This window comes from Castor canadensis, chromosome 6, assembly GCF_047511655.1.
Source record: "Castor canadensis chromosome 6, mCasCan1.hap1v2, whole genome shotgun sequence".
Lineage (NCBI taxonomy): Eukaryota > Metazoa > Chordata > Mammalia > Rodentia > Castoridae > Castor > Castor canadensis.
The window spans coordinates 45,609,320-45,634,503 of NC_133391.1; the positions used below are offsets into that span (position 1 = coordinate 45,609,320).

General features: G+C 41.6%; 1 protein-coding gene across 4 annotated transcripts in view; it reads left to right on the forward strand.

Annotated features, from left to right (window-relative positions):
• Tgfbr3 (transforming growth factor beta receptor 3) overlaps nucleotides 1-25,184 on the forward strand; it is a 193,436-nt gene that overhangs the window by 61,328 nt on the left and 106,924 nt on the right. For 3 of the 4 annotated variants that reach the window (XM_074076496.1, XM_074076495.1, XM_074076497.1), the window contains exon 3: nucleotides 19,453-19,637. The exons of the other annotated variant lie outside the window; for it this stretch is intronic. In XM_074076496.1, the coding sequence (XP_073932597.1) occupies nucleotides 19,453-19,637 (185 nt within the window). The remainder of the gene's footprint in view (nucleotides 1-19,452; nucleotides 19,638-25,184) is intronic. 4 annotated transcript variants of the gene reach the window in all.

Sequence of the window (25,184 nt, forward strand, 5' to 3'; positions counted from 1 at the left end):
TTCTTCATGGCACACCAAGTCAAGGCCGAGCTGGGGGCCTCATTCCAGAAAGCACAGACTTCCTTTCTGGTTGGAAACAATCCATATTTTGTTTGACCTTCAGAATACTTATGGCCTTACTGGGATACATGGGCCAACATTTGTCATGGCAAGACCAGGGCAGTTTAAGATTGATGTCCATAGGGGGCACTTTATAAAGCATTTAAAAGCAGTGGGAAGAAGATGGCTGTAGTAATGCAGACATTTGCGTCCTTTCTAGTTTAAAAAAATCAAGGGGTGATTTAAGATAGGCAATAGTTACAGACAAACATGCAAACTGTTCTGAAGTTCCTATTTGTCTGAACCTTTGAGTACTTTGCCAAGGTCAGAGTGTTCCTTTGCAACTGACCTTAATATGAAGAGGGCATTGTATCTCGTTTATTATACTGTGCTAATATCTGCCATTCTTTTTTAAAGATAATCAAGCATAGACCTTGGAGAAAACAGTTTTCATGCCTTTGGAGCAATATATTCTTCCTGATGCTTTGTTTGTAAAAATATTGTTAGATGACCAGGGATGTCTACTACTGCTGAATGCAGTTAGGCCTTATGATAGCTTTTTGCTCTGACAGGAGGTGAGTGAAAAGCACAAGGAAGAGTTAAAAGTTATTGTTCTTATTTTAAAATAAATGCATAACTGGAGACTGTACACTGAGTCCAAGAATTCTTAGCAAGGCTAGTAATTCTCATTACTTAGGATCACAATTTGATTCTGTCAAATATGCAGTTGTGGAGATGATAAAATGATAAGGTGTTTAGGCATTAGGCCAATTCACAGATGGTGACATTAAGATTTTTGCTCCAATAAGAATATCCATTATGTGGGAATAATGGAAAATAATCATATCTAAACGTAGTCAAAGTCCTGTATTAATTTAGAGACTTAGTACTTAGTATCCTGCTTATGTAAAGGGATATAAAATAATATATATATATATATTTATTATATTATATTATATTAATATTAATATATATATCAATATCTATATATCTATATATAAAATTTCTTAGTGCATGTCACATTTAATGGGCTCCCATTAGGTAAAGTTATACTTACTGTGTGAGTCTGAAGTTTCAGTTTAGCCCAGTATATGAGAACCATGGCTTGTATGATTTTCAAAATACTGCTTCGTAAAGATGAAGAGACCCACAACTGCTGCAGGTGGGGTCCTCATGAAAAGAGCTTTGCTAATCCAGAAGGACTGTGGAGGGATTCTGATGGTCTAGCTGTGCACCGGTCCACTTTGTGGGTGCTAGTTGTATGAATGTTTGCTGCTCACTCATAATTACAAAAGAGGTATCCAGCAACAAATAAGAATAGATATGAAAGAATAAGTTGTACAGTGTCTGTTTTCAGCTCAACTTTATGTGTAAATACTGTCACTGAGAAAGCAAGAGTGGTAAGTAAAGAGTTTGGGGAGCATGACTGAGAAAAATAAGAAGAAAGAAAGAAAAATACATGTTTTAGTAATCTTTGTTGAATGTTTTTTCAAAGGCCAGCCTCAGATTTAAAGTATTATCCAGATATAGTCTTTGGCCTCTGGTTGCTTTCTGATAGTAATTCAGCCTTGAGTTAAACTAGGAGGTAGGTTATTTCTTTTCTTGTAAATTACTAAGTGACTAGTATGTTGTAGTTTGTTGATTTGTTTTCTCTTCTTACCTTCCTTCTGTTGCTTTCTCCATGGGAGAGTGGAATTCTGGGCACCCACATTTAGAATTAGAGTTTGTGTGTATCTATCTTAACAAAAAGTGGAGAAAATCTGACCTGATACTTCAATTCACAAACTTAATTAGACTCAGAAAGGTTCTAATTCACAGGTATATGTTCAGAATTCCATTTTTAAGCCCCCGTTAGGCAAGCCCAGCTTTTGAGTTCATGCTTTGGAGGTTTCCCCATGATTGTCTTTGGTTTGCTGTCTTACTTGCAGTGCTCAGGAAGTGTGGATCACAGCCAGCTTCTTTCCTTGTCAATCAGTTTTGTTTTTTTTTTTCCAATTTTTATTTATTTATTTATTTTTACTTCAAAATTTGCTTTTAGTCAATCGATTTTAGAACATAAGCCATTAAAGTCCAGATTTTTGTTTTTTTCAGTGCTAGGATTAAACCAAGAGCCTTATACATGCTAGGCAAGTGCTGTACTTTTGGGCTATGATCACCAGCTCCAAAGACCAGATTTTTTTCTTAGGCGAGTCTAATTCATTAATCGTTTAAGGAGATGTGTCATTTTTAAGTTCGTAGGAATCTTTGCTGCTCCTTATTTTAGTGCATTTTGGCAAGGTAGGTGATATTAGCCCTCGGTGAAGTACTGGTAGAACAAACTAAGAGAGGCTTCTTAATTGAAGAGCTGGGAATGGAGCCCAGGCCTTCCAACGCCAGGTTCAGCCTTCTCTCCTCGGTATTGTGAGATTCTCTTTTGGGGGTAGTAAGGAGAAGGGAAATGCTTTTCTATTGATTTTTTCATATGTTTATTGGTAATGTTTTTATGTTTGTGGTTAGTTAAGCGCTTTTTTGATCTGCATATCTGATTTGTTTTCATAACATCCCCAAAGATTAGCTAGGGTCGGTATTGTTCCTCCTCCTTTCTTTTCCTCCTCCTCCTCCTTCTTTTTTTGTTTGTTTTTTTGAGACAGGGGCTTGCTATATAGCTCAGGCTGGCCTTGAACTTGCAGTCCTCCTGCCTCCACACTCCAAGTGCTAGGATTTTCTGCCTCTCCTATTTTCCCTATTTTAAATAACAAACTGCTGAGGGTCTGGGAAAGTGATATATTATTAATGGAATTGGAACCACAGCCCAGAGAGAGTAGTACTAAGACTAAAATAGGAATTCCTTTATATAACAATCAGCAGAACCCCTACTGTGTGCCAATTGTTGTGTTAGAAGCTGTGGTTTCAAGACTACCTGTTTTTAAATTTCTCATAGTATAGTAGAAGTTCTTATAGTCTGGGGGAGGGGAGTTGGTGCTGGAGGTTAAACTCATTCAGAAAATAATTTCTATAGTATGGAAGAGGTGGTAAACTTGGAATACTTTATGTTGTAGATCCACATCAACTTTGATGTTTACTTCCGTGTGTGCCTGTTTTGTTTGCTAGTTTATTCATTCCTATGCATTTAGATAGAAAAACATAATTCTGTTTTGGCTCCCTAAGCCAGTTTTTGTATCTTCTGGTTTTTCCTCACTTATTGTCTTTAATATTTTGAAGTTTTATTATGACTCATTTTGGCCATTCAATAATATATGTAGTAGGTGTAGCCTGTTTGAAGACATTCATTAAGTAATTTGGAGACATGTATTTTAAAGCCTGTAAATACTAATTTTCGCTTAGTGTTGAGATTTGTTTCATGGTGGTCAGTTGTGCATGCTCTTGTATGTTTTGGATGAGGGAGAGTAAAATGTTAGGTGTTAAAAGAGCATAGTTTATTTTTTCTGTTTGTTCAAATATGTAGTTTTACCCTAAACTACTGAAAGTTTCCTGTTCTTATTTGATTTAAAAAAAAAAAGTCCACTTCCATTCATTGCTTCCACATAACTTCCTGTACTTTTTATAGTAAAAAAATCTAGATTATATCTAGGAGAAATTATGAGTTATCTTTGGAGACAAAGAAACCCTATTTCATTTCAGAGAGGAGCTTAAAAAGTAGATCCTCTTGAGTTTCTCTCTCTCTCTCTCTCTCTCTCTCTGTGTGTGTGTGTGTGTGTGTGTGTGTGTGTGTGTGTGTGTATCTATCTATCTATCCCCTATTTTTAATGTGGGAAGACTGGAAGATTCCATATTGCAACTTGGTTTTAGAAAAGTGTAAATGGTATCATTGTCTTGGGGAGGGTTTTTTGAGTGGTCCTATTGTATATTTTCTTGTGAAGTGGTGTTTTCCAGCCTGTAGCCTGCCCTGGTCTACATGGCACATGATGGATCATTTGTACTGACCTGGACAGGGACCATTGGTAGGAATATCTGTTCTCCACAATGGTGCCCACTGGCACTGACTTAAGAGTAAAGACAGGAAAGAGTGATGAATCCAACTTCCACTTCCTGCAGTAGAAGAATTTGCACATGGTGTGAAAGTTGCAATCACTCTGGGGTATGCAGATTAAATATCTCTTCATTTTAAAAAAAGGAGAGGACAGCACCATGAAAAATTGGGAGGGAGGGTCAACCATGACAAGAACTTTATCAGACCTAATTATGCATTTGTTTTTTTTCTCTTAGAATTTCTAAAATGATTAAAGTTCCACAAGCAACAGGAGAGTAGGACTTTCAGCAGAGTTTTGGCATGAACTAAAGTCCCAATAGTTTACACTTAGTACATAAGCTTTACTTTTTGATAACTTGCCATTCAAATTAGATGAGTGTAGCCAGAGTCTCTAACTTTGTCTCATATTATATATGCTCTGCTTTACAGAAGTTTCTTCCATTGTAAAAGAAGCCAAAATGTTTTCTTGTTACAAGGAAAAAAAGTTGTCAAAAATCAGATAGGTCACCCTGAAATGGGGTGAGGAGCCACCTTCTGGCTCTTATCCAGGGCTGATCGATTTAAAACTGAATGTGAAAAAGTGTAAAAGATGAAAATGATGAGCTTGAGGTGGACGTAGGCCTTTGGCCAGAGTTGGAATAAACTCCTGAAGTCTCGAAGATATAGGCAAAACTATAAAGTATACAAATATGGGACTGTTTGGTGAAGATAAAAACTGTAATACATATCAATCTTTAATAAACTGTAATTAGTATTTATAATGATGACCCTAAGTATTCAAGAAAAAATACAGTAAGTGACATTCAAGTTGTTCAAAATGTTTAGGAAGTAGTCATGTATGTAGTACATTTTAGGTAGGTTTCCCTTAAAAATGACTAGTTTCTGTCTTGAAAGGAGTAAAACCTTAGTTATTTGGAAAATTTGTTTATGTGGAATACCTCATTACCAGTCAGTGGTGAATAAAGGAAGCATTTATTGTGGGGTAGGAAGGCTGGAAGAAGGGAGTATGATATGAAATAATAGGAAGAATTAATTATTACTTCAAATAATAAGTATAGCTTTAATATAGTTTTTAGTGCAGATCTTGAAGCAGTGCTCTTTTGATTGTAGAAATTGACATGCAAAGTGTTTTATTTTCAGACTGACCAATTGGTAGTTTTTGAGCACGTCTCCCTGTGGGAAAAAGTGACTTCCCTCTGGCAGAGTGGGTTTTGAAGTTTCACTCGGGAGGACTGGAAAAACACCGAAGAAAAGTTACTCCCAACGTAACACACAGAGATCGCAGAAAGACAGAAATTGCTTTGAATGAATGTGACAAACGTAAAAACACAGAAACAAAAACAGTTTCAGCCTTGAAGCATCATGTGACGTGTTTGAAAGCTGGTTTGTCAGATGCAGACGTGTGTTTGACAGTGAGCTGCGTGTGGTTTTATGCTTTATGGAACAGGTATCTCATTCATCCCGTTTTAAATTTGGAGGAGAGATTTTATTAAGCACCAATTTATGTAAAATAACTCCTAAAATTCCTTGCATTTTCATAAATCTCTTAAATTCAAATATTAGGAAAATTTGTTTTCTCATCAAAAAAGCTGTTTTTGAGATGCTAGGGCTTAAACTATGGTCCCTGCTCTTATTAGGCAAGTGCTCTACCACTTGAGCCAGCCTCCAGCCCTTTTATGGCTTTTAGTTAGTTATTTTTCAGAGAGGTGTCAATGCTTTTGCGTGGGGCTGGCCCAACAGCGGCTGTCATGTGCCACCTCAGTTAGCTTACTGGTTGAGTTGGGGGTCTCGCTAACTTTTCAACCTCGATCCTCCTTATCTCTCTGATCACAGATGCCAGCCACCAGGTCCAGCCCTCTGATTTCTTTCTTTCTTGTTTTTGAGCTCTGTGTAAGCATCAAATAATATTTTCTCTTTGTCTTGACTAAATGGAAAACTCAGAGCTGTGCTTGGCACTCAAATCAAGTGGTCTCCTTTAGCTAGGTTCTTAATAAGGTTTTTCTTTTGCCTTAGTGACTTTTAATTGATTGGCAGCCAGAGGGGCTTTTCTAGACTTTCTTTGTTTTAAGTCCCTCAATTTCCTTTCTAGAAGTAATTGATTATATAAATCATACAGAAATATGTAGCACAAAATTTTAGTTAGATCAGGAATTTTCTGGGAGTAAAACTGAAGACCCTGGCATGTTGGTACATTAGTTTTGTATCTCTGGGACTGGAAACCATGGCAGAACTTGTCAGAAAGCCAGCAAGAATTTGGAAGAGACTTTTTGCTACCTAATTGTAGAAGTCTCTTGAACCCTCTGGATGACAGTGAGAGCACTGGACCACAAGGGATCCAAGGTCCATTCAGCTCTACTATTCTGATTCCTTAATGAGTTGAGATAGGTTAAAAAGCATTTTTCCCCAGAACATATCCCACAGCTGGAGATATGGTAATGATAGGTAATATGATAATAAAACCATGTTAATTTTAAGAGCAATCCTGGTATCATCGCCGTTGTGGAGATGGAGGCACAGAGGCATGCAGTAGCCTCAGGTTCAGTGCTAACCTGTGACAGGACGGAGACCTAAACCAGGACGCTGACGCCATAGTCCATGGAGATTAGTGGTATGGATTAGAGGTATGTTGAGTGATGGTTTTGAACACCTTTGTGCCAGGCCTGATGCCTAGCACCGGGATGGAGGGTAAGCCAACGACACATGATGTCGCCCTGTTGGAGTTCCCATCTAAGGAGAAGGCACACACCCCTCCCACCCCCCACCAATGAACAAAGCAATGGATTTGTGAAAGCTGATTTTGCTATAAAGGAAGGGTACAATGGGTATCACAAATGTGATTCTGGGCCAGAGCTACTGAGCTGGGCATATTCTGTCTTTCTAAGGTCCGGTGTTCCCTAGTTTACATTGAAAAGTTCTAGGATGCTTTCTGACTGGACCATCGCTGCCATGAATGCTGCAAGTTCCAGCTCCGTAGCTTCTCCAGTCTTTAACTTCACCGTGAAAGGAGCAAGCATGTCCTCAGGGCCAGTGTCCACAGAGTTCTCCACAAGCAACCAACTCTCAGTTTCCCTGTAACAGAAGCACCTGAGTGGCAAACTAGCTTACCTGGAGAGGAAGGAATATAGTTTGGTCTTATAATGGGATTTGACACAAACAGTAAACTGGGTAGTTTGGCATTCTCATTAAGCATTCCTTCATTCCTTGAAAACCAATTGTTGAGTGCTCTGATTATCTATAAAATGCTTAAAGTAAATGTGTTTCGGTTTATGGTTCACTTTGTACATGTAATTAGCATGTCTGTGATTAGTAATGTTTTACATGGCCAAACTAAAAATTTGTAGGTTTTCTTTTTTTAATCTCTTTACTCCTGTCTGTGATCAGGACCAGTGGCTCTGGACTGTGCCTCAACTTCCCAGCAGTTGTGGTTTTCCTCCTCTGTTCTTCCTGACTATCCCTCTCCTATGTCTTCTTGTCTTGCCACTTTCCATCTACCGAGCCCTAACAGAACACTCACCAGTCCCAGAGTGGGCCCTTGTAGAATGTGTTATTCCTCCATGGTTCTGTGTATACTTTACCTCTTTTCCTCCCATCTTTTTCTTTCTTGTCAGACATCAGTTTGCTAGAGGTAAAAAGAGAAAATTAGGTGCTGGGGATGTAGAGCATGTGCTTTACATGTATGAAGCCGTGGGTCTGACACCCAGCACCAGGGATGAGAGGAAGAAAATTAGTTTAGTGATTATCAGATGTCTGGGAGATTTGACACTGTCACCTCAGGGTCTGTGAGGAGCAGCTTTGTATTCCTTAAGTCTCATTTTGACGTAAAATACTGCATTAATAGAAATCTAATTGTAATTTTAATTTTGTGGCTAAATTGAATTTAATCTTGTGAATCCATATCAATTAAACATCTTCCATTTAATAAAATATAATTTCTCTTAATCATTTTATATCTACTAAACTCAGGGTAGGAAAATAGAAGAGTCTAGTTTTGGACTGGGGGTGTAGCTCAGAGCCCTGAGTTTGATCCCCAGTATTTCCAAAAAAAAAAAAAAAGTATTTTTTTCATTCCCCAGAGCTTTAGATTTGTCCTTGGTCGCTGTGTTGAACCATCTGGGTAAAAACGTCCATAAATTCTAATCTCCCCATGTGACACTAACCCCCTTCCATCCCAGCTTCCTTAGTCTCATCAGAACAGGAACAGGTGTACTAGCTTGAAGAACGAAAGTGAACAAGAGAGTTGGCCAAGGTGATGCCAAGTTACTCTCTTTCTGGATTGCTGGAATTCCCTGGAAGCACGAACATGGGCTATTCTCATCTTTTTAACTTTTCCTTCCAGAATGTACTCAAAACACAGGAAATTTTTGCTCTAATGCTGTGCCTAGATTTATCTGAAACCTCCCCAGTGCAATTCTTAGAAATACTTCTTGTCAAGTAATGGCTGGAGAGTAGTATAAGAACATCTTATCTTGGATATTTTGTTAGTCATTCTACAAGTCCACAAAGAAAACATTTTTCAGTTGGGGAAAATATTTTCATTCATTATGTCTCTTTCCCTCAAGAGAAATTAGAGACTATTATGTCTCTAATAGCACTTGAAATCTGTAAAGCGTTTTTACACACAATACCTCAGCTGATACAAGTTGAGCCTGTCATGGAGTAAGAGAGATGTGGGAGCCTACAAGGTCAGGGCTGGTGGTGTAGACAAGTAGCATGTGTTTGGCGAGGATGCGGGGAAAAAGGAGCCCTCTTACACTGTTGGTGGGAATGTAAACTAGTACAACCACTCTGGAAAAAAATTTGGAGGCTACTTAAAAAGCTAGACATCGATCTACCATTTGATCCAGCAATACCACTCTTGGGGATATACCCAAAAGACTGTTACTCCAGAGGCACCTGCACACCCATGTTTATTGTGGCACTATTCACAATAGCCAAGTTATGGAAACAGCCAAGATGCCCCACCACTGACGAATGGATTAAGAAAATGTGGTATCTATACACAATGGAATTTTATGCAGCCATGAAGAAGAACGAAATGTTATCATTCGCTGGTAAATGGATGGAATTGGAGAACATCATTCTGAGTGAGGTTAGCCTGGCCCAAAAGACCAAAAATTGTATGTTCTCCCTCATATGCGGACATTAGATCAAGGGCAAACACAACAAGGGGATTGGACTATGAGCACATGATAAAAGCGAGAGCACACAAGGGAAGGGTAAGGATAGGTAAGACACCTAAAAAACTAGCTAGCATTTGTTGCCCTTAACGCAGAGAAACTAAAGCAGATACCTTAAAAGCAACTGAGGCCAATAGGAGAAGGGGACCAGGAACTAGAGAAAAGGTGAGATCAAAAAAGAATTAATCTAGAAGGTAACACACGCACAGGAAATGAATGTGAGTCAACTCCCTGTACAGCTATCCTTATCTCAACCAGCAAAAACCCTTGTTCCTTCCTATTATTGCTTATACTCTCTCTACAACAAAATTAGAAATAAGGGCAAAATAGTTTCTGCTGGGTATTGAGGGGGTGGGGGGGAGCGGGAGGGGGTGGTGTGGGTGGTAAGGGAGGGGGTGGGGGCAGGGGGGAGAAATGACCCAAGCCTTGTATGCACATATGAATAATAAAATAAATAAATAAATAAATAAGAGAGATGTGGGAGCCTACAAGGTCAGGGCTGGTGGTGTAGCCAAGTAGTATGTGTTTGGCCCTGGATTTGATCCCATGAACTGCACAAATGAAATAAAACAGAGCACCACACACACACACACACACACACACACACACACACACAGATGCAACCAATAAACAGCATAGCTATGCTTAAAACCAGCTCCAGCATTTCAGGTCCAGTTTCTGTGTGTCTCTACTACAAGGTTCCTCTTTTACTTCATTCAGTTATTTATTTATTTTGGTGGTGAGGATGGAGCCCAGGAATTGCCCATGTGGAGCCATGCCAAACTCTCAGCCTCTTATGAGCTCTTCTTGTTATGTCTAGTGGTGATGTCTGGGACATGCCCCTCTGCTGCCTCTTCTCTTCAGGTCATAAGAATATAAAACAAAACAACACCCTCTTCCTCCCAGAGCTGCACGGATCCCCTCTGTGGACACCTGCAAGCAGTAGAATGGGGTATAGGTAGAAGAGCCAATATCCTTTGTAGGCTGATACTTCCCAATATGGATTCTTTTCTCCCTTTCTTTTTAATTGGCATGTATTAATTGTACAAAGGGGCTTCATGGTGATTACTTCCCTACATGCATATAATGTACTTTACTCAAGTTCATTCCCTCCGTTATGCTTTCTTATCATCCTTCCCCTTTACAAATAAGTTTTAATCAGTTTTGTTATTCTACTTTCATACATGTGTATGAAGTATTTCCATGATATGCCTCCACCTTCCCCCTCACGCTGGTACGCACCCCAAACAATCCCTTTCTCCCTCCCCCATTTTACGCTTGTGACATTCTTCTTCTTTTTTTTTTTTTTTTTTTAGATCTAGTTTCCACATCTGAGAGAGAGCATGTAACATTTGTCTTTCTGTCTGGCTTCTTTCACTTAACTTGATGATTTCCAGTACCATCCATTTTCCTGCAAACAATGTAATTTCATTCGTCTTTATGGCTGAATAGTACTCCATTGTGTATATATACCACATTTTCTTTATCTGGTCATTGGTTGATGAACTGATTTATTAGTTTAGCTATTGTGAATAGTGCTGCTATAAACATGGTATGCAGGTATCTCTGTTGTATGCATACTTACACCCAAGAGTGGTATAGCAGGATCAATATGGCAGTTCTATTTTTAGTTTTTTGAGGACCCTCCATACTGATTTCCATAGTGGATACACTAATTTACATTCCCACAATATATAAGGCCAACATAGATTCTTAATTAAGCTCTGCCCTGTTTCCTTTTGAACATTTAAAAACACAGTTTGAACACAGGACAAAAATGTGAACACACATTTTTCAACATGGTTTCCTAATGATTTCAACACACCAGTACACAAATATGCACTGGCTTTTAGCCCAATAAATTGGCATTTGGCTTCTTGAAAGAGGGTTGGTTTGTCAAAAGAAAGACCTGGGTCTTGACACTAGAATGGAGGATGAAAAGAAATATGGTAAGACATGCCTGAAGAGTTGTACGGTAGAAAATCTGGGCTTTCTGTCTCTGAGAAATCATGTTACATACAAGTTTTAGGATTCTTCTGTCTTTTCCCTACTGGGGACAAATTTCAGCCTTTAGCTAAGTTTTATTGTTGAAAAACCCAGGTGGGGGTTGTGGTAAAAGGGCCCCTTTTGGAGTTTAATGGTGGTGCATTCCGCAGCTTCATCCCCAAAGGGCTGTACATCCAGTGAGTTGTAACCTGAGATGGTCCAAACACGAGCACATGTTGTGTACAGCCTGGGGCTCTGGAGCCCAGGGCCTTCCAGGTGTTTTTTTTTTTTTCTTTGAACTTTGTACATCATATCCGAGTATTTGTTACATTCCTTTTCATACAGCTCAATGAAAGCCAGATTATGGTATTGGATGAGAAAGTGTCCTGGGTGCTCTTTTTTACAGATTCTGGCATCCCCCTGGGGTGAAGAGATTTTCCACTCAAGGGTAGAATAGGTCCTGCGGTGCCCAGTCTCACAGTCTGTGGGAGTTTGTCCCTCTTTGCAGCTGACAGCATTGTAGAATTCCCTGTGGGACAATAACAGAAACCCTTATTAGCCAATGGTGTTGTTGCAATAAAATCTCCCCACTGCAATGTCTTGGTCCCAGGCTATACTGTTACCCCTTAATTCCCTCTACATCTTTACCACTTTTATTACAGCTGAACACACGCCCCTCATTAGTGCCCTGGGTGATATGGGGAATCAGTGCACTGGAAATTATGTGGAATAGGTACCAGATGTTTGTGTCAGCTTGGTATGCATTAGTATTGAAATGCTTGCAAATCACATTTATCAAATGTGAAAATTACTATTTCTTCCTCCAAACAATACCCTCCCCTCAATATTTTGCTCTCTGTTGCATGTGTAACCCCTCTGCTTGCTTTTGGAACACATTAAATTTAAAGTGTGCACAGCAAAAGCACATGTTCCCAAATGCCTTGTCTGCATTGTGTCAAGGCTGGGAGTTGGCCTGCAGCCAGTGTGACTGGGGGTTCTGAGCTGAGATTGAGCGCCATGCTGCAGCTAAAGGACAAGGAAAGGACGAGTCCATTTGCATCGTTTCCTTTAAGTAGAACTGGGAATTTAGATATTGGTGTTATAGTCAGATCCTAGGACTTTCCCATGTGTCCAGATATTCACGCATTAGTGAAAAAGACAAAGTGAACATCCGGTAAAATGAGAAAGGAGCTTGTGGCTTCCCCTTGGATTTATGAGGCTGTTAAATCAGTTAAAGTTTACAAGTGTGAACTGAGCAGTTTATTTTATCATATCAGACATGAATTAATGTTCGTGTGAGAGTCCGTTTGCCTAGACCTGAGTGAAGGACTAGAAAGTGCAAGGTGAAAGCAGGTGATGAATCTGTCTCAGGAAGAACCTGGACCTGTAGTCTGAGAAACTCAGGTCCAAAAGCTGCCACTTCCTGGTGCTGTGTGACTTTTAGCAAGTGACTTAACATGACTCTGTGCACCAATTTCCATCACTCTAAACTTGGGAATTTAACGCCGTTTTCACAGTAGTCTTGCTAGGATTAGAAAAAGCATGTGCAGAGCGTGGATACATGGTAACCCTCCACATGAAGAACTCACCTCTGGCTTATCTCACAAGGTGGAAGCCTAGGGTACCACTATGGGCAGCCCAGCTGCTGAGCAGCCTGAGTGATGGGGACCCTGCTCTGTGAAGGAGCAGAATTGATGGTGGCCTTGTTGGGATAACTCTCTAGTCTGGGCCACCTGGTGAATTTCTCCCCACAGGGCTTCCTTGAGTGTGTGCTTTCTTCAGGACAGTCACTGCTTTCAGTCAACAGCAGTAGCAGCTTGTGGGTGAGCAGGGCCAGGTGTTTGTCCTGTGGCAAAGAGGGTGCACTGAACAGGAAGAACAAGACTGACCTCAGGTCAAGACCCAGCATCCAGTAAGCTTGTGACTACTAGCCAGGGGAAAAGGATCAATTTGCCTTATACTTGGAGACCATGGAAAGGTTAGATTTCCTCAGGAATGATCCCCAGAGAATCCTGGACAGGGCATGTGCCAGATGCCCAGAATCAAAAGAAATGTATGGGAGGCTTGGTTGGGTGAGGAGTGTCTCTGGAGGGGAACCTGTAGATGCTTTACAGCCAGGAAGCACTTTACGAAAAGACGTGCCCAGCTCGGTGGCTTGCAACAATTTACTTAGAGTGGGAATAATATTTATTCTGCCCACTTTACAGAGTTTCCATGAGGCTTCAGATAAAGTCTCCATAACTGCCTTTTAATGCTCCCACCCTGGTGTGTACATTGGTCACTCTCTGAGGTCTCTGTCCTTGACTTCTGTGCCCTGACTGCTCCTTACCTTGGCGAGGCAGCTTTTGCTGTGCAGAGTAGGATCACTGGCAGAGCACACTGCTCACTGCAAGGTAAGAATTCACAGGGAAGAGAAGGGCTGTGGGTTTCCAGCTGTGGCCAGAAGAGAAACTCTAGGCCTGCTGAGACTGTCCATGAGGCCTGTACCAGCAGCTCAGGGACTCCACAAGGTGAGCAGATGAGGCAAACGGTTTCAGGGATGGCTTCCAGGAGGTGTTGTAGTCAGGATGAGTGGTGAAGCAAAAGGCAGAACCATTGTTACTTCAGACATATGTGGAGGAGTCCAGGGTATGGAGACACTGTTCCCAGATGGAGGCTTCTCTATACTGACCCAGGTCTAGCAGTGTGTGGGCAGATCCCAGGGGAATCACTGTGAGGCCAGGGGGACCGATGAGAGCAAGATCAAATAGGCAGGCTGTGGTTGAAGGAGAGGGACAGAGAAGCCAGGGCCAGATGCAGAGGTGGCAGATGAGGTTGGGGGGTGTATTGTGCGATGAGAAGGTAGGGATTATTGTGCCACTTGGACAGAGGGTACCACCAGAGGAGTGTGTGGGAAGAGAGGACAAAAACAGGTTTGTGTTTCTTGTCTTCTGTGGCAATTGAGGGTGGGGAAGTCCCAACTGGGACTTCATTCTTAGCAACCCAAACCACTACCTGCTTCATTTCATGATTGATTTTTTTTTCCCTTAGGTATAGGATTGAAGCTAGGATAGACAGTCTCCTATGGAAGGAAATTCACTGAGCATGTTACCTCCTGGTTCTTTCCTCAATAGTATCAGGGTGTCTATTGCGTGCCAGGCACTGTGCTAGGGAGAGGCATACAACAATAAACAGGATGTTTATATTCCATTCTTTTGTGATATTTGCAAGATTTGGGCTCACATGCACATACTTAACTGCAAGTGGGGCTAGAACACGTAGCCTGCATTTTGAGAGCTTTTTTGGAGATTCTAGCAGGGGAGCGCAGCTACTCGTACACCCTTGACTGAAGAACGGTCCTCCTCGGTCCTCCTCTATCAGGGATGGTCGTCCTCTTCTACCCAGCGCACAGCTTCGGGAGGGACGCACATGGAGCGGTGAGGGAGGAAGGGGATACCCACCTAGCCAGCCAGATCAGCCAAATCAACCCTGGCGATCAGTGGGGTGACAGATGTCGCAGCCAGATCGCCCTCACATCCCGTAGCCTGCATTTTTGGATGGCCATGTGTCTGAATAATATTTGGAGCCAGAAAGAAAATAATTGATATGAGAGATACCCAGTAGGTCTGTGCCACAGCCAGCATGGCTAAAACACAGTGAATACATGCCAGAGTGATGACGGATGGGGACAGGCTAGGAGGCAGAGCCAGACTTGGAAGGACCTGGCAAATCTTGGGAGGTGTGAGCTTCATCTGGAGAGCCTCAAGGGTTCAGTAAGTCAGTCTTTTTAAGTGGATGTGATATCATCCACTACTATTACGATTTTTAAAAGATTTATTTCCTTTTTTTTCCCTCTCCTTGACTTTTTTCACTGGTACATTCTGTACTCTGCACACTCGTCCAGTTATTTCTCTATGACAAATTCCTGGAGGAAGTTTGCTGGGTCAAAGGATATGTGCCTTTGCTCTCTCATCAGCAGTGTGACTGTGATTTCTGGCAACATTTCTGGACGGTTTTTTTTTTTTGTAAGTATTCCCTCCCCCTCAACATTTTTTAAATGAAACATTTCAACATACAGAGATGTTGAAACCATTGTACAGTGAACATACAGATTCCACAATTGACATTTTGCAATAGTGCTTTATCAAATGTCTGTCTAGTCATCGATCATCTTAGGTTTTGGATGCATTTCAGAGTAAGTTACAAACTCAGGAACTTTACCCCTATGATGGCATTTTGATGCTCACAGAGAGTGTGGCATAGTAGCCCTGGGATGTTGTCCTTCAGGATCATGCCTGGTGAGAGAGAGTAAGCCCTAGGGCATGGCCCAGTCTAGGGCCTTGGGTCACCTTGATGACCTTGGAACAGTTGCCTAAGTACATTGAGCTTATCTTCCTTTTCTTTAAGATGGGGGTGACACTACCTCCTTATGGTGTGTTGGAAGGATATACAGCACCTAGCACTGCCCAGCGCCTCGTGGGAACTTGATAAATGAGAGCTATCTCTTTACAATTTTTATCAGAATAGTCTAATATTGTGTTGAACTGTTTACAGTTTTTATCAGAATAGTCTAATGTGTTGAACTGTTGAAGATGCCATTTCTCACATACTCTGGGTGATGGTGGTGGATAATTTCTTATGTGTGTATGTGTGTGTGTGTGTGTGTGTGCGCGCGCGCGCGCACATGCATGCACACACTCATGTGTAGTCCGTTGGTGTATGGATAGCTTAATTGAGTTTTATTTTTTCTTTTTCAAAGTTAGAGGAAAAAAGTCAATACAAGCCCTTAAAACTCCAGTGTCTCAGATGGTCGAGAGCTCTCCGTATTAAGTGTGTTAGTCAACTTTCCATTGCTGCAACAAACTACCTGAGATAAGAAACTTAAAAGAAAGAAAAGTTTGTTTTGGCTCACAGTTTCAGAGTGACCATTTGTGGTCACTTAGCTCTGTCACTGGGTCTGTGGTGGCACAGTACATCATGGCAAGAGCACATGGTAGAGGACACTGCTTACCTCGTGGCTGTTGGGAAGGAAAAGGAGGGAGTGAGGAAAGGGGCTGGAGTCTCCATATCCCCTTCAAGGGCACGCCCCCAATGACCTAACTTCTTTCCACTAGGCTCCACCTTCTAAAGGTTCTGCCACCTTCCTATAGGACCACAGGTGGGTGTCCAGGCCCTTACCACATGGGCCTTTGGAGGATAGTTAGGATTCCAACCATAACACTGATATATTTAAACATTGACCTCTGTGGGCCCCTAAAAGAGAGGCTGTCCCACCACTAAATCAGAGTGTGCCCTTTTGTTTGACCTTGAACTGACTTGGATAACCCATTGTTGGGCTACCTCCCAGAAAGAGGAGTCTTGACCTTCCTGGACTCCAGCAGGATAGTGAACATAGGCTCTGAGTCAGAAAGCTTACCCTTAGTGCTGCGCACTTCCTTGCCATGGTGCCCTTCCTCTGTGGGGTAAGAACTCATCCTCAGATTTATTTCTGTTGAGTTTTTCTCCTGCTCCTTTGCAGAGATGACCAGTGTAGTGATTTAAGGAAGACCCCAATTGGTAATGGTCGCTTACTGGGAGGAGGGCAAATCAAATGGATTGTAGGCATCTTTGCAGATGTGCTTTGGGTCAAATGACAGAACCGTTAGTGTTTTGTACACATGTACAAAAATGGAACTTAAAAACATTGTTATTTGTATTTAACGTGTGCTTATTGCAAATCCATGGCAGGTGGCTCTAAAACCAATTCAGAGGGTTTCTAGTACAGTAGCCATGGCTAGTGTGTGGCCCCAGAATTAAGTAGGAATGGGATGTTTTTCTCTGAGGCTCTGGGGTATACCCAGAAATGTACCTTCAACTGATGTTTTCCTTCACCACCTCCTCCTTTCTCAGAAAGTAGCTGGACTCATTCCAGCAACACAGAAAGTGGTAATGATTATTTGAGAAGGCACATACCTCATTTCAGACCAGATTGCTATTATCAGCCTAGATAATTTCTATGAGTCCCGAAATAGACTTGGTCTACCAGCCAGGGTGTCTGCTTTGACATAGCAGGGGTACAGGAGTGGCTGGATCTGAACTGGAGTTGCATGTAGATTGAGACTGTAATCCTAGAGAATACCTTTGTTATTTAGAAGTCAGGAAGGACTCATTGGAGTGCATCCAGGCCTTTTATCTCAGTTCTATTTGAAAGGTTGTGGTTTCCTGGGTTCTTTATGTTCAAGCCCCAGGCTGAATAGGGACAGTGGCACCAAGCACACAGACATGTGTGAAGATGAAGTGTTCTAGGGATGAAGAGAGGTTTCCCCTCTGCCCTTTGAGTGTTTGGTGGAATAAACTGACAAAGACAAATTAAATAAGAGAAAAGAAATACAAATTTATTAACCTGCAAAAGCAGAAAAAAAATCAGGGTACAATGGAAAATCACAAGAGTGTAATTAACTTCTAGCCCCAAGTTTTCAGAGGTGTAAATACCCTATTTCCACAGGAGAGGGTTAGACTGGGGAATATGTACACTTTGGTGGTGGGGGAACTGTGGCCCCGTCTGTTTGGACAGCAGGACAAACAATGGTTTTTAGATGATTTTCTTCGGAATATTGAATGGGATGACAATAGTGTATGAGGAGTCTGTCCAGGTGTGTTGACAGACTTCAGCCTTTCTTCCTATAGTATTAATTTAGTTAGTGGAACCTCAGGGTATGGACCAAAGGTAATTGCTTTTTTCCTTAGGGATCTAGCCTGTAAGCAGACAAGGAAATGTCAGAGGGGAGCCCCTTCCAGCAGTTTATGCTTCTTTAAATTAAAACAAGAAACCATGCAAGGGTGCTATATTTTTGGGTGACAATCTCCGGACCCCTTCAGTATCTCAGTTTCTCCTTCTCTCTGGATGTCTGTCTCTTGTCAGTCTAGCCAATGTGAAATGAGATTGAAATATAGTGAGTGGGGTTGTACTTCACACCACTTAGCAAACTATTTCCCATATTAGTTCCTTAGAGCCAACTCCAATCCTTGGAATGGTGCTGTACTCACTGATTAATGGCACTTAAAAAAAGCCTCAATGATTTATTTATCAGTTAACAAATCTTTTTTGGGTATCTCCTATCTGCCAGGTATTGTAGTAGTGTCCTGAGGACATGAAGGTGAATAATTTGTAATCATCAGGGAGATCACATTTCACTGGCAAAGGCAGGTATACACACCTGTGATCACTGGGGTAAATGAAACAGTGGAGCTGGGAAGAGAAATTGTGGGGGGACAGAGATGGGGGAACAGAGAAGGAACATCTCTTTCAGCTTGGGATGTTTGTTGTAGGGGTGGAGTTAGAGTAGAACAGGAATTTGGGTAACTGCAACAAGCTTAAATAAAGGCATGGAGTTGAAAACTTTCATGGTACATGTGGAGATCTTTAAGCAAGATGGTGTTGCTGGGGGTGGGGTGAAACTGGAGGGATAAGAAGGGGCCTGGGTGCCACTGGGTTCAGGCATATTCAGTAGACCTGCAGTTTTCAAGGTACAGGAAATACCTGTAGAAATAGGAGCTGCAGGCATTTGCATTTGGACCAGCTAGAGTTGAGCACCACAGAGTTAGGAGGACCTCCTTTGTGTAGAAGGCATCTTGGGGACCCTAAGGACCAAAGCTCTATAATTGTCTAGGAGTAGGTAGGAGGTTGAGATGGAGAGTCATGGATGGATTTAGAATTTAGCTTGGTTGGTTGGAGGGAGAAGCAGGAGCCAATATATCCAGGGTTCTGTCTTTTTTGTTTGGAGCTCTGCTTATGTTCCACTTCTTTTGGGAGGATTTTTCTGACCTCAGGCCCAAACTTTGCTGTACAGTTCTTGTCCTGATTGCCTCTGCTCACTACATTTTGCTTTGTATAGTTCTTAAATTTGTTTTACTTCCCCTAGTAAAGGGAAGCTCTAAGGGTATCTTATATTTTTTTGGGGGGGTTGCAATTTTAGATATTTAATATTATTGGGACTTAAAACTATTTATTCCATTTATGTCAGATTTTTTTTTCCAAGAGAGGAAGGAAGAACACAAATGTTATTTCATCAATTGTTGAATTGGGAGGATAAAAAGAATTTAAAAAAATCAAATATACATCAAAGTCATGCAAGAGATTGGGATTTCAGAAGAATAGGCTAGTTCTGTCATTTAGTTCAAAAACAACTTACTTGTTTTCAAGTAAGTTTTTACTTGTAAAACCTCCTCTGGTGGCTTGGCAGTGGCTTGAGCATCCAAGATACTTTGGGGTAGACTTAATAGCTCTTTCCAAATGGCTCATGTCTATCATTCTGTCCCCAGGTCCAGAGTCTGGCACGCAGTGTGAACTGTCACCTGTCAATGCCTCCCACCCTGTCCAGGCCCTGATGGAGAGCTTTACCGTCCTGTCTGGCTGTGCCAGCAGAGGCACAACTGGGCTGCCACAGGAGGTACATGTCCTAAACCTCCGCAACACAGATGAGGGGCCAGACCAGCTACAGAGAGAGGTAGGTGCAGGTGTCGGCTTTCAGCTACACTCTCTGAGACTGCAAAGATGCTTTTCTGAACAAAGTTCTTTTTTCCTCATCTGGGGTTCAGCAAGCATGCTCATGTGTGAACACAAAGACTCAGAATAATGGATTGCTCTGCAGCCCTGGCCACTTACAGACATCTCTCCCTAGAGATTGTGTGGCTCTCTCCCTTTCCTGACCCTCAGTATCAGAAAGAATTTGTGTAAGAATTTCATCTTCTAAACACTATTATGAGAAGACAAGGTAACATTTTTCTGTAAAATATCTTCCCGTCTTTGCCCATGACCCTCTGTCTTCTCCCCTTGCTTTGTCTCATGAGCCTATTTCTCTTGCAGGATGAGTCAGGATAAATGGGAACACTCTAGAATAAAGGCAGCCATTCTTTGTGCTTTTATGAAAACCCCCAAGGGTAGCTGCTTATTGCTGTTTGGCCAACTTCTCTAAGATGTCGATGGTCTTGGTGGTGAAGGCAAGGATGTTGGTACAAGCTCAGTTTCTCACTGTTTGCTCTGTGTTCTGCACTGTTGGAAGCACTCATACACTAGCCCGTGAGATCATTTCATTTTGCTTATTTTACAGTTACAACACAGGTGCAGAGATAACTGACTTGCCCAAGGCTATCATCTTGGGAAAGAAATGACCTCTTTTTTTCTGTGACTCAAAAGTAGCCTAGGTCATTTGTGAGTGGTCATCTTCCTTCTTTTAGAGGATAGATTTTCCCACAAAATAACACACAGTTGTCATTCATTCTGCTTTTTAGTTTCTGTATTAGAGATGTTATCACTCAGGGATTATCTTTCCAGGGAGAAAAAAAAAACACAGTAAATCCTGATCACAGCAAAGTGTTAAGAAAACCCACACAGAATGGAATTTATCTCTGTGCTTTCTCTTGATTAAGAAAGTGAATTTCCAGAACTACTTGTTTATGTGCCTCAAGTACCCTGACTTTTTGGGGGGCGTTGGGATAGGAGAGGCACAAGACATCCAGAAGGAAATGCAAACTGATTTTAATCTCATGGAAGTGTACAGAATTGACTCATTTCAAGACAGATTATCTACCCTTTCCAGCCCCATTGGAAATTCTTGTTAACACTCTTGGTTGCTTGCCATTGTTGCTGCAACACAGATTTCAGGTCAGATTCTTTATCCCAGTAATGCGTCTTTAATTCTTAACTTATGGGGGAGAGTTTGTGGTGCGAGGGAGAAGAGAAAGGGAGGAAGTACAGGTCCTATGAGGCATTGCTGACTCCAGCAATTCTTTAGCAGCAATAATTACTCATTTTATATATGCTTCTCTCAGAGGGAGTAAGAAGAAAAGTCCTAGCTGTTATAGAAGCAGCCACAGTCGAAAATTTTTGCTGTTAAATTGTGCAGTACTGTTGTTGATTCTGAAAATAGATTCAGTAAGACTACTGAAGCAAAAAACTACTTCAAGGGAGGACAGCAGAATTCTACACTTTATTACAGTGTTAGATTGAAATGGAATCCTTTAAGGTCATGGCAGTACTGAAGATGCATAAAATTAGTAGCATTAGGGATGGGCATGCTCAGTGAGAAGAGAAGAGGGTGTCCAGAGGATAATCTCCAACTTGTCTGAAAGCCTCAATATTTTGATACTTTCGATATTTGTGTAGCATCTGTATGCTTTGGGGCTGGTGGTCTGAAGACCTTTCTGACAGGAGGCAGTGGAGGGAAACTGCATTTTTTCTATGGAGACCTTAAAGGACTAGATGATTATAGTTCATTACTGTTTGAAAACATGATGTTGGGATAATTGATCTTTGGAAATTTGATCTGGCTCTGAGGTGCTCTGCTATAGTGGATTTGGGAGTATTTTGCACACACAGAGTAAATGTAGAGGATGGCATTGATGAAGAAAGAAAGAGTTTGCTAATGGATGGCAAGATGGGGTGGAGAACTATTCAGTCCCCCCTCCCACATATGACTGTGGTGGGTTATCACTGCAGTTGTGCAAATAGTTTAGAGCCATGTGACCCAGAAGTTCCGCTCCTGGGTGTACCTCCAATAGAAACAAGGTCGTAAGTCCACACAACATCTTGTCCGTGGATCATGCCAGTGTTATTCGTAATATTCGAAAGGCAGAAACATGAATGTCACCATGTGATTAAATGTACAATGTGGTATATTCATACAATGGAATGTTATTTGATAAGAAAAAGTAAGAAAGTACTTACACATGCTATAACATAGATGAAACTTAAAAAATATTCACTAAGTGAAAGAAGATAGACACAGAAAGCTGTGAAATATATAATCCCATTTGTATGAAATGTCCAGAGTACACAAATTTATAGAGATGGGAAGATAGCTGCTTGCTTAAGTGTGGAAAGAAGGAAGTGGGGATAACTGCAAATGGTAGTAGAGTTTTGGGGTCATGGGTAAAAATGTTCTGAAATTAAATTGTGGCAATGTTTATACAACCCTGCAAATATACTAACAACTGTTCAATTATAACTTAAAGGGGTAAATGTGATGGTCTGTGAATTGGGTCTCAATAAAGAAAGCTATTTAAAAAAAAGACATTTGACCTGCCAATGTTCTAATTAGCTCATGAAGTTTCCTTTGGCTCAACTTACTTTTTTTTTTTTAAATACCCAAATTGTTTCCTTCTCCAGCCTAAACTCAGTCAACTCTCTTCCTTGTTCTCAATGGAAAGTCAATTTATAGTTACCTGAAAGTCAGTTTATAGTTACGGGCTATGCTTAAAATAACAGCGGATCTGTTTAGGGGATAACAGTAGGAGGGCCAGAGGCAGCCCTTGTGCAGTCTCTATCAAATACTTTTTTCAAAATGAGAAAAACAAAAAACATCTTTGCTTACAAATGAGCAAAAGAATTTCCACCCCAGCTCTAAGCTGCACCAAACTGTGACTGATGATATACTAGCTCTTTTTCATAATGTCATCCTTAAGTGCAAAGGATTACTAAACCCTTTGTACCCTCGGCTTGTTAATGGTGTAGGATCAGCATCAATATCTATAAAGGCCAGGCATTCCAGCTACTCCGCAGGCTAAGGCAGGAAGATTTTAAGTTTGAGGCCAGTCTGGCAACTTAGCAAGATCCTGTCTCAAAAATAAAATGAAATAAAAACCTTTGTAAAAAATATATTTATTTATTTTTGGTGGAACTGGGGTTTGAACTCAGGGCTTTGTGCTTGCAAAGCAGGCACTCTCCTGCCTGAACCCAGTCTTCAGTCTGTTTTGCCCTGGTTATTTTGGAGATGGTGTCTTATGAACTATTTGCTCAGGCTGGTCTCTAGCCATGATCTTCACAATCTCAGCCTCCCAAGTACGTAGGATTACAAGCATGAACCACCAGCGTCCTGTAAAGAACCTTCTTTTAATATTTTACCAAGCTCCTCCCTCCCAAGTGCCTCAACATTTCCCTTAGTAGAGGACAGAGCCTGTGTCTGGAAGTAATAAATACAACAGGTAGGTGACAAGATTTGGGGAAACAGTTGTGCTTAAGTTGGATAAACAATCATATTGAGCAGCAGAGAGTTTGTACCAGAAACACACTTGTTACAGCCACATCAGAAATCTCTCTTTGGAAGCATTGCTCTCCCATTGGCTATCCTCTGGGTTCTCGTCAGGAAAGAGACCACACCCCTCATTTATAATCTTAGATTTTGGAAAAAGCCTTGAAAGTGAACAGGAAACCAGAAAAAGACCGACTATAGCAGAAGGCAGAAGAGGGTAAAACAGCACCAAGAGATCCGATTTTTCTTTTAGAGTAGGTGGGTGTGCATCATTGCTATAAAAACTAGCCCCTAGTGCTCTTTGAAGCAAAAAATACTCTTCCTATGAACCTCTGGAGTTGGTGCCTGGGGTGTTTCCGGTTCCCGAGAAGGGTTATAGCCCTGTTTACAGTAACATGCTTTCATTAGCTGATGGAATGGCAGCAATTTTGTTTCCTATCTTCTAATTTTTCCTGGTATCTGCTTTTATGTGGTGGTGTGTGCCTTTCTACTTCCGACCTATCTAATTGCTTGCTTATTCTGAAAAGTCCTAGTTAGCCATGACATATGTGTATAAAAGACATAGCCATTTTTGTCCACGGGCTTGTTCTCACGTGGAAGGGGGGACTGTTATTGAGGGGGCTGCTGCCTGGCTTTGGGGTGCAGTATGATGGGGAGGTTCTACTGACATGGGAAAGGGGTCAGGTTTAACAACTTCACTGTCCGAAGGCCCATAACACTCCATAATTTTATAAATTTCTTCTCTGCCTCATTCCAAAAGAGGGTTTGGGATGGGCTTCCAACAGCAGAGATCCCAATAGTGTAAGGCAGCAGTGTGACACAAGAACCAAAGAGCAAAGAATCGTGGGGTTGGCTATGTGGTTGCCCTGACTGACACTGAGATCTGGCTCCAAGCTTCCTGGCAGGTAAAGCAAATGGGACATGTGCTTAATCATATGTGAGGTTCCAGATCACTTTTACATCCTACCTTCTTTGAGGACTGTGCATAAATTTATTCCTTTCTTGATCCTTTCTGAGGACCAGAAAGACCAGTTAGGAAAAAGCAAAAGGAGTACCCACATCTAAAATGTTCCCTTATCCTCAAAGTAACTTAACAGGCACAGGGTGATGGAGATCGCAGGCCTGCTGTGGGCCAGCCCCTGGCCAGGCCCTTGCAGAAGCTCTGCCAGCCCTCAGCAGTCTAGAAGGGAGGCTTGTTGGTCACTGTTTTAGTAGAAAGAGGACATTTGGGCTTCGGGAGGTTCTATAAACGGAAGGTGAGTCGTGGAGCTAGCCTCTGAGCTGTGTCTGACCACACAACAGCTCAAGCTTTCTGACATGGCCTCTCCTTTACTGTGATCCCAGGCTATAGAACATGCCCTCCAGGTCAGTGGGCTCTGGCAGTGAGCTGAGCCCGGGGCCTCTGGTGGGAAGGTGGGGGGACACTTGGGTTTCGACCACAGGCTTGCCATAGCTCTTTCCAGCCCTGGCATCTTTTTCTTAGTCTGTGGGGCTTTGGGGGCAGTATTAGGGTTGGTCTGTGTATGGTAGTCTCTTCTCCTTTTCATGGTTTAGGATTATCATACCAAATGTCAACAATTATAAAATGCACAGCTGAGCTCAGGAGCCATTGTGCTCTATTCTGCTGTTAATCCCACACTAAATGCCACTGCCGAGGGGGCTTTTGTCTGTTTTCGTGGGTAGTCACCCCCATCCTGCCTTCAGAGGCCTTCACAAAACACCTGCCCACTGCTGGTTATCTGTTAACGAAACTTGCTTTAACTGTGCAAGGGATAACTAGCACCTTAAGAGACTCTGCCTACTAAGTGAAACATAAGAGCTTCAGTGTTTGATTCTATTTCCATGTCTTTTGCATACTTTGAGGAATTTGGCAGTGTTGGAGATCTCTATCTATCCATCCACCTATCTAAATATCACCTACTTACTTACTTACCCATCTATATCTTCTTTTTCTTTCTGTTTTCTCAGTATTAATAAATGAACTTTTCTCTTTTTTCCCCCATAGTTATTAAAACACATATACAA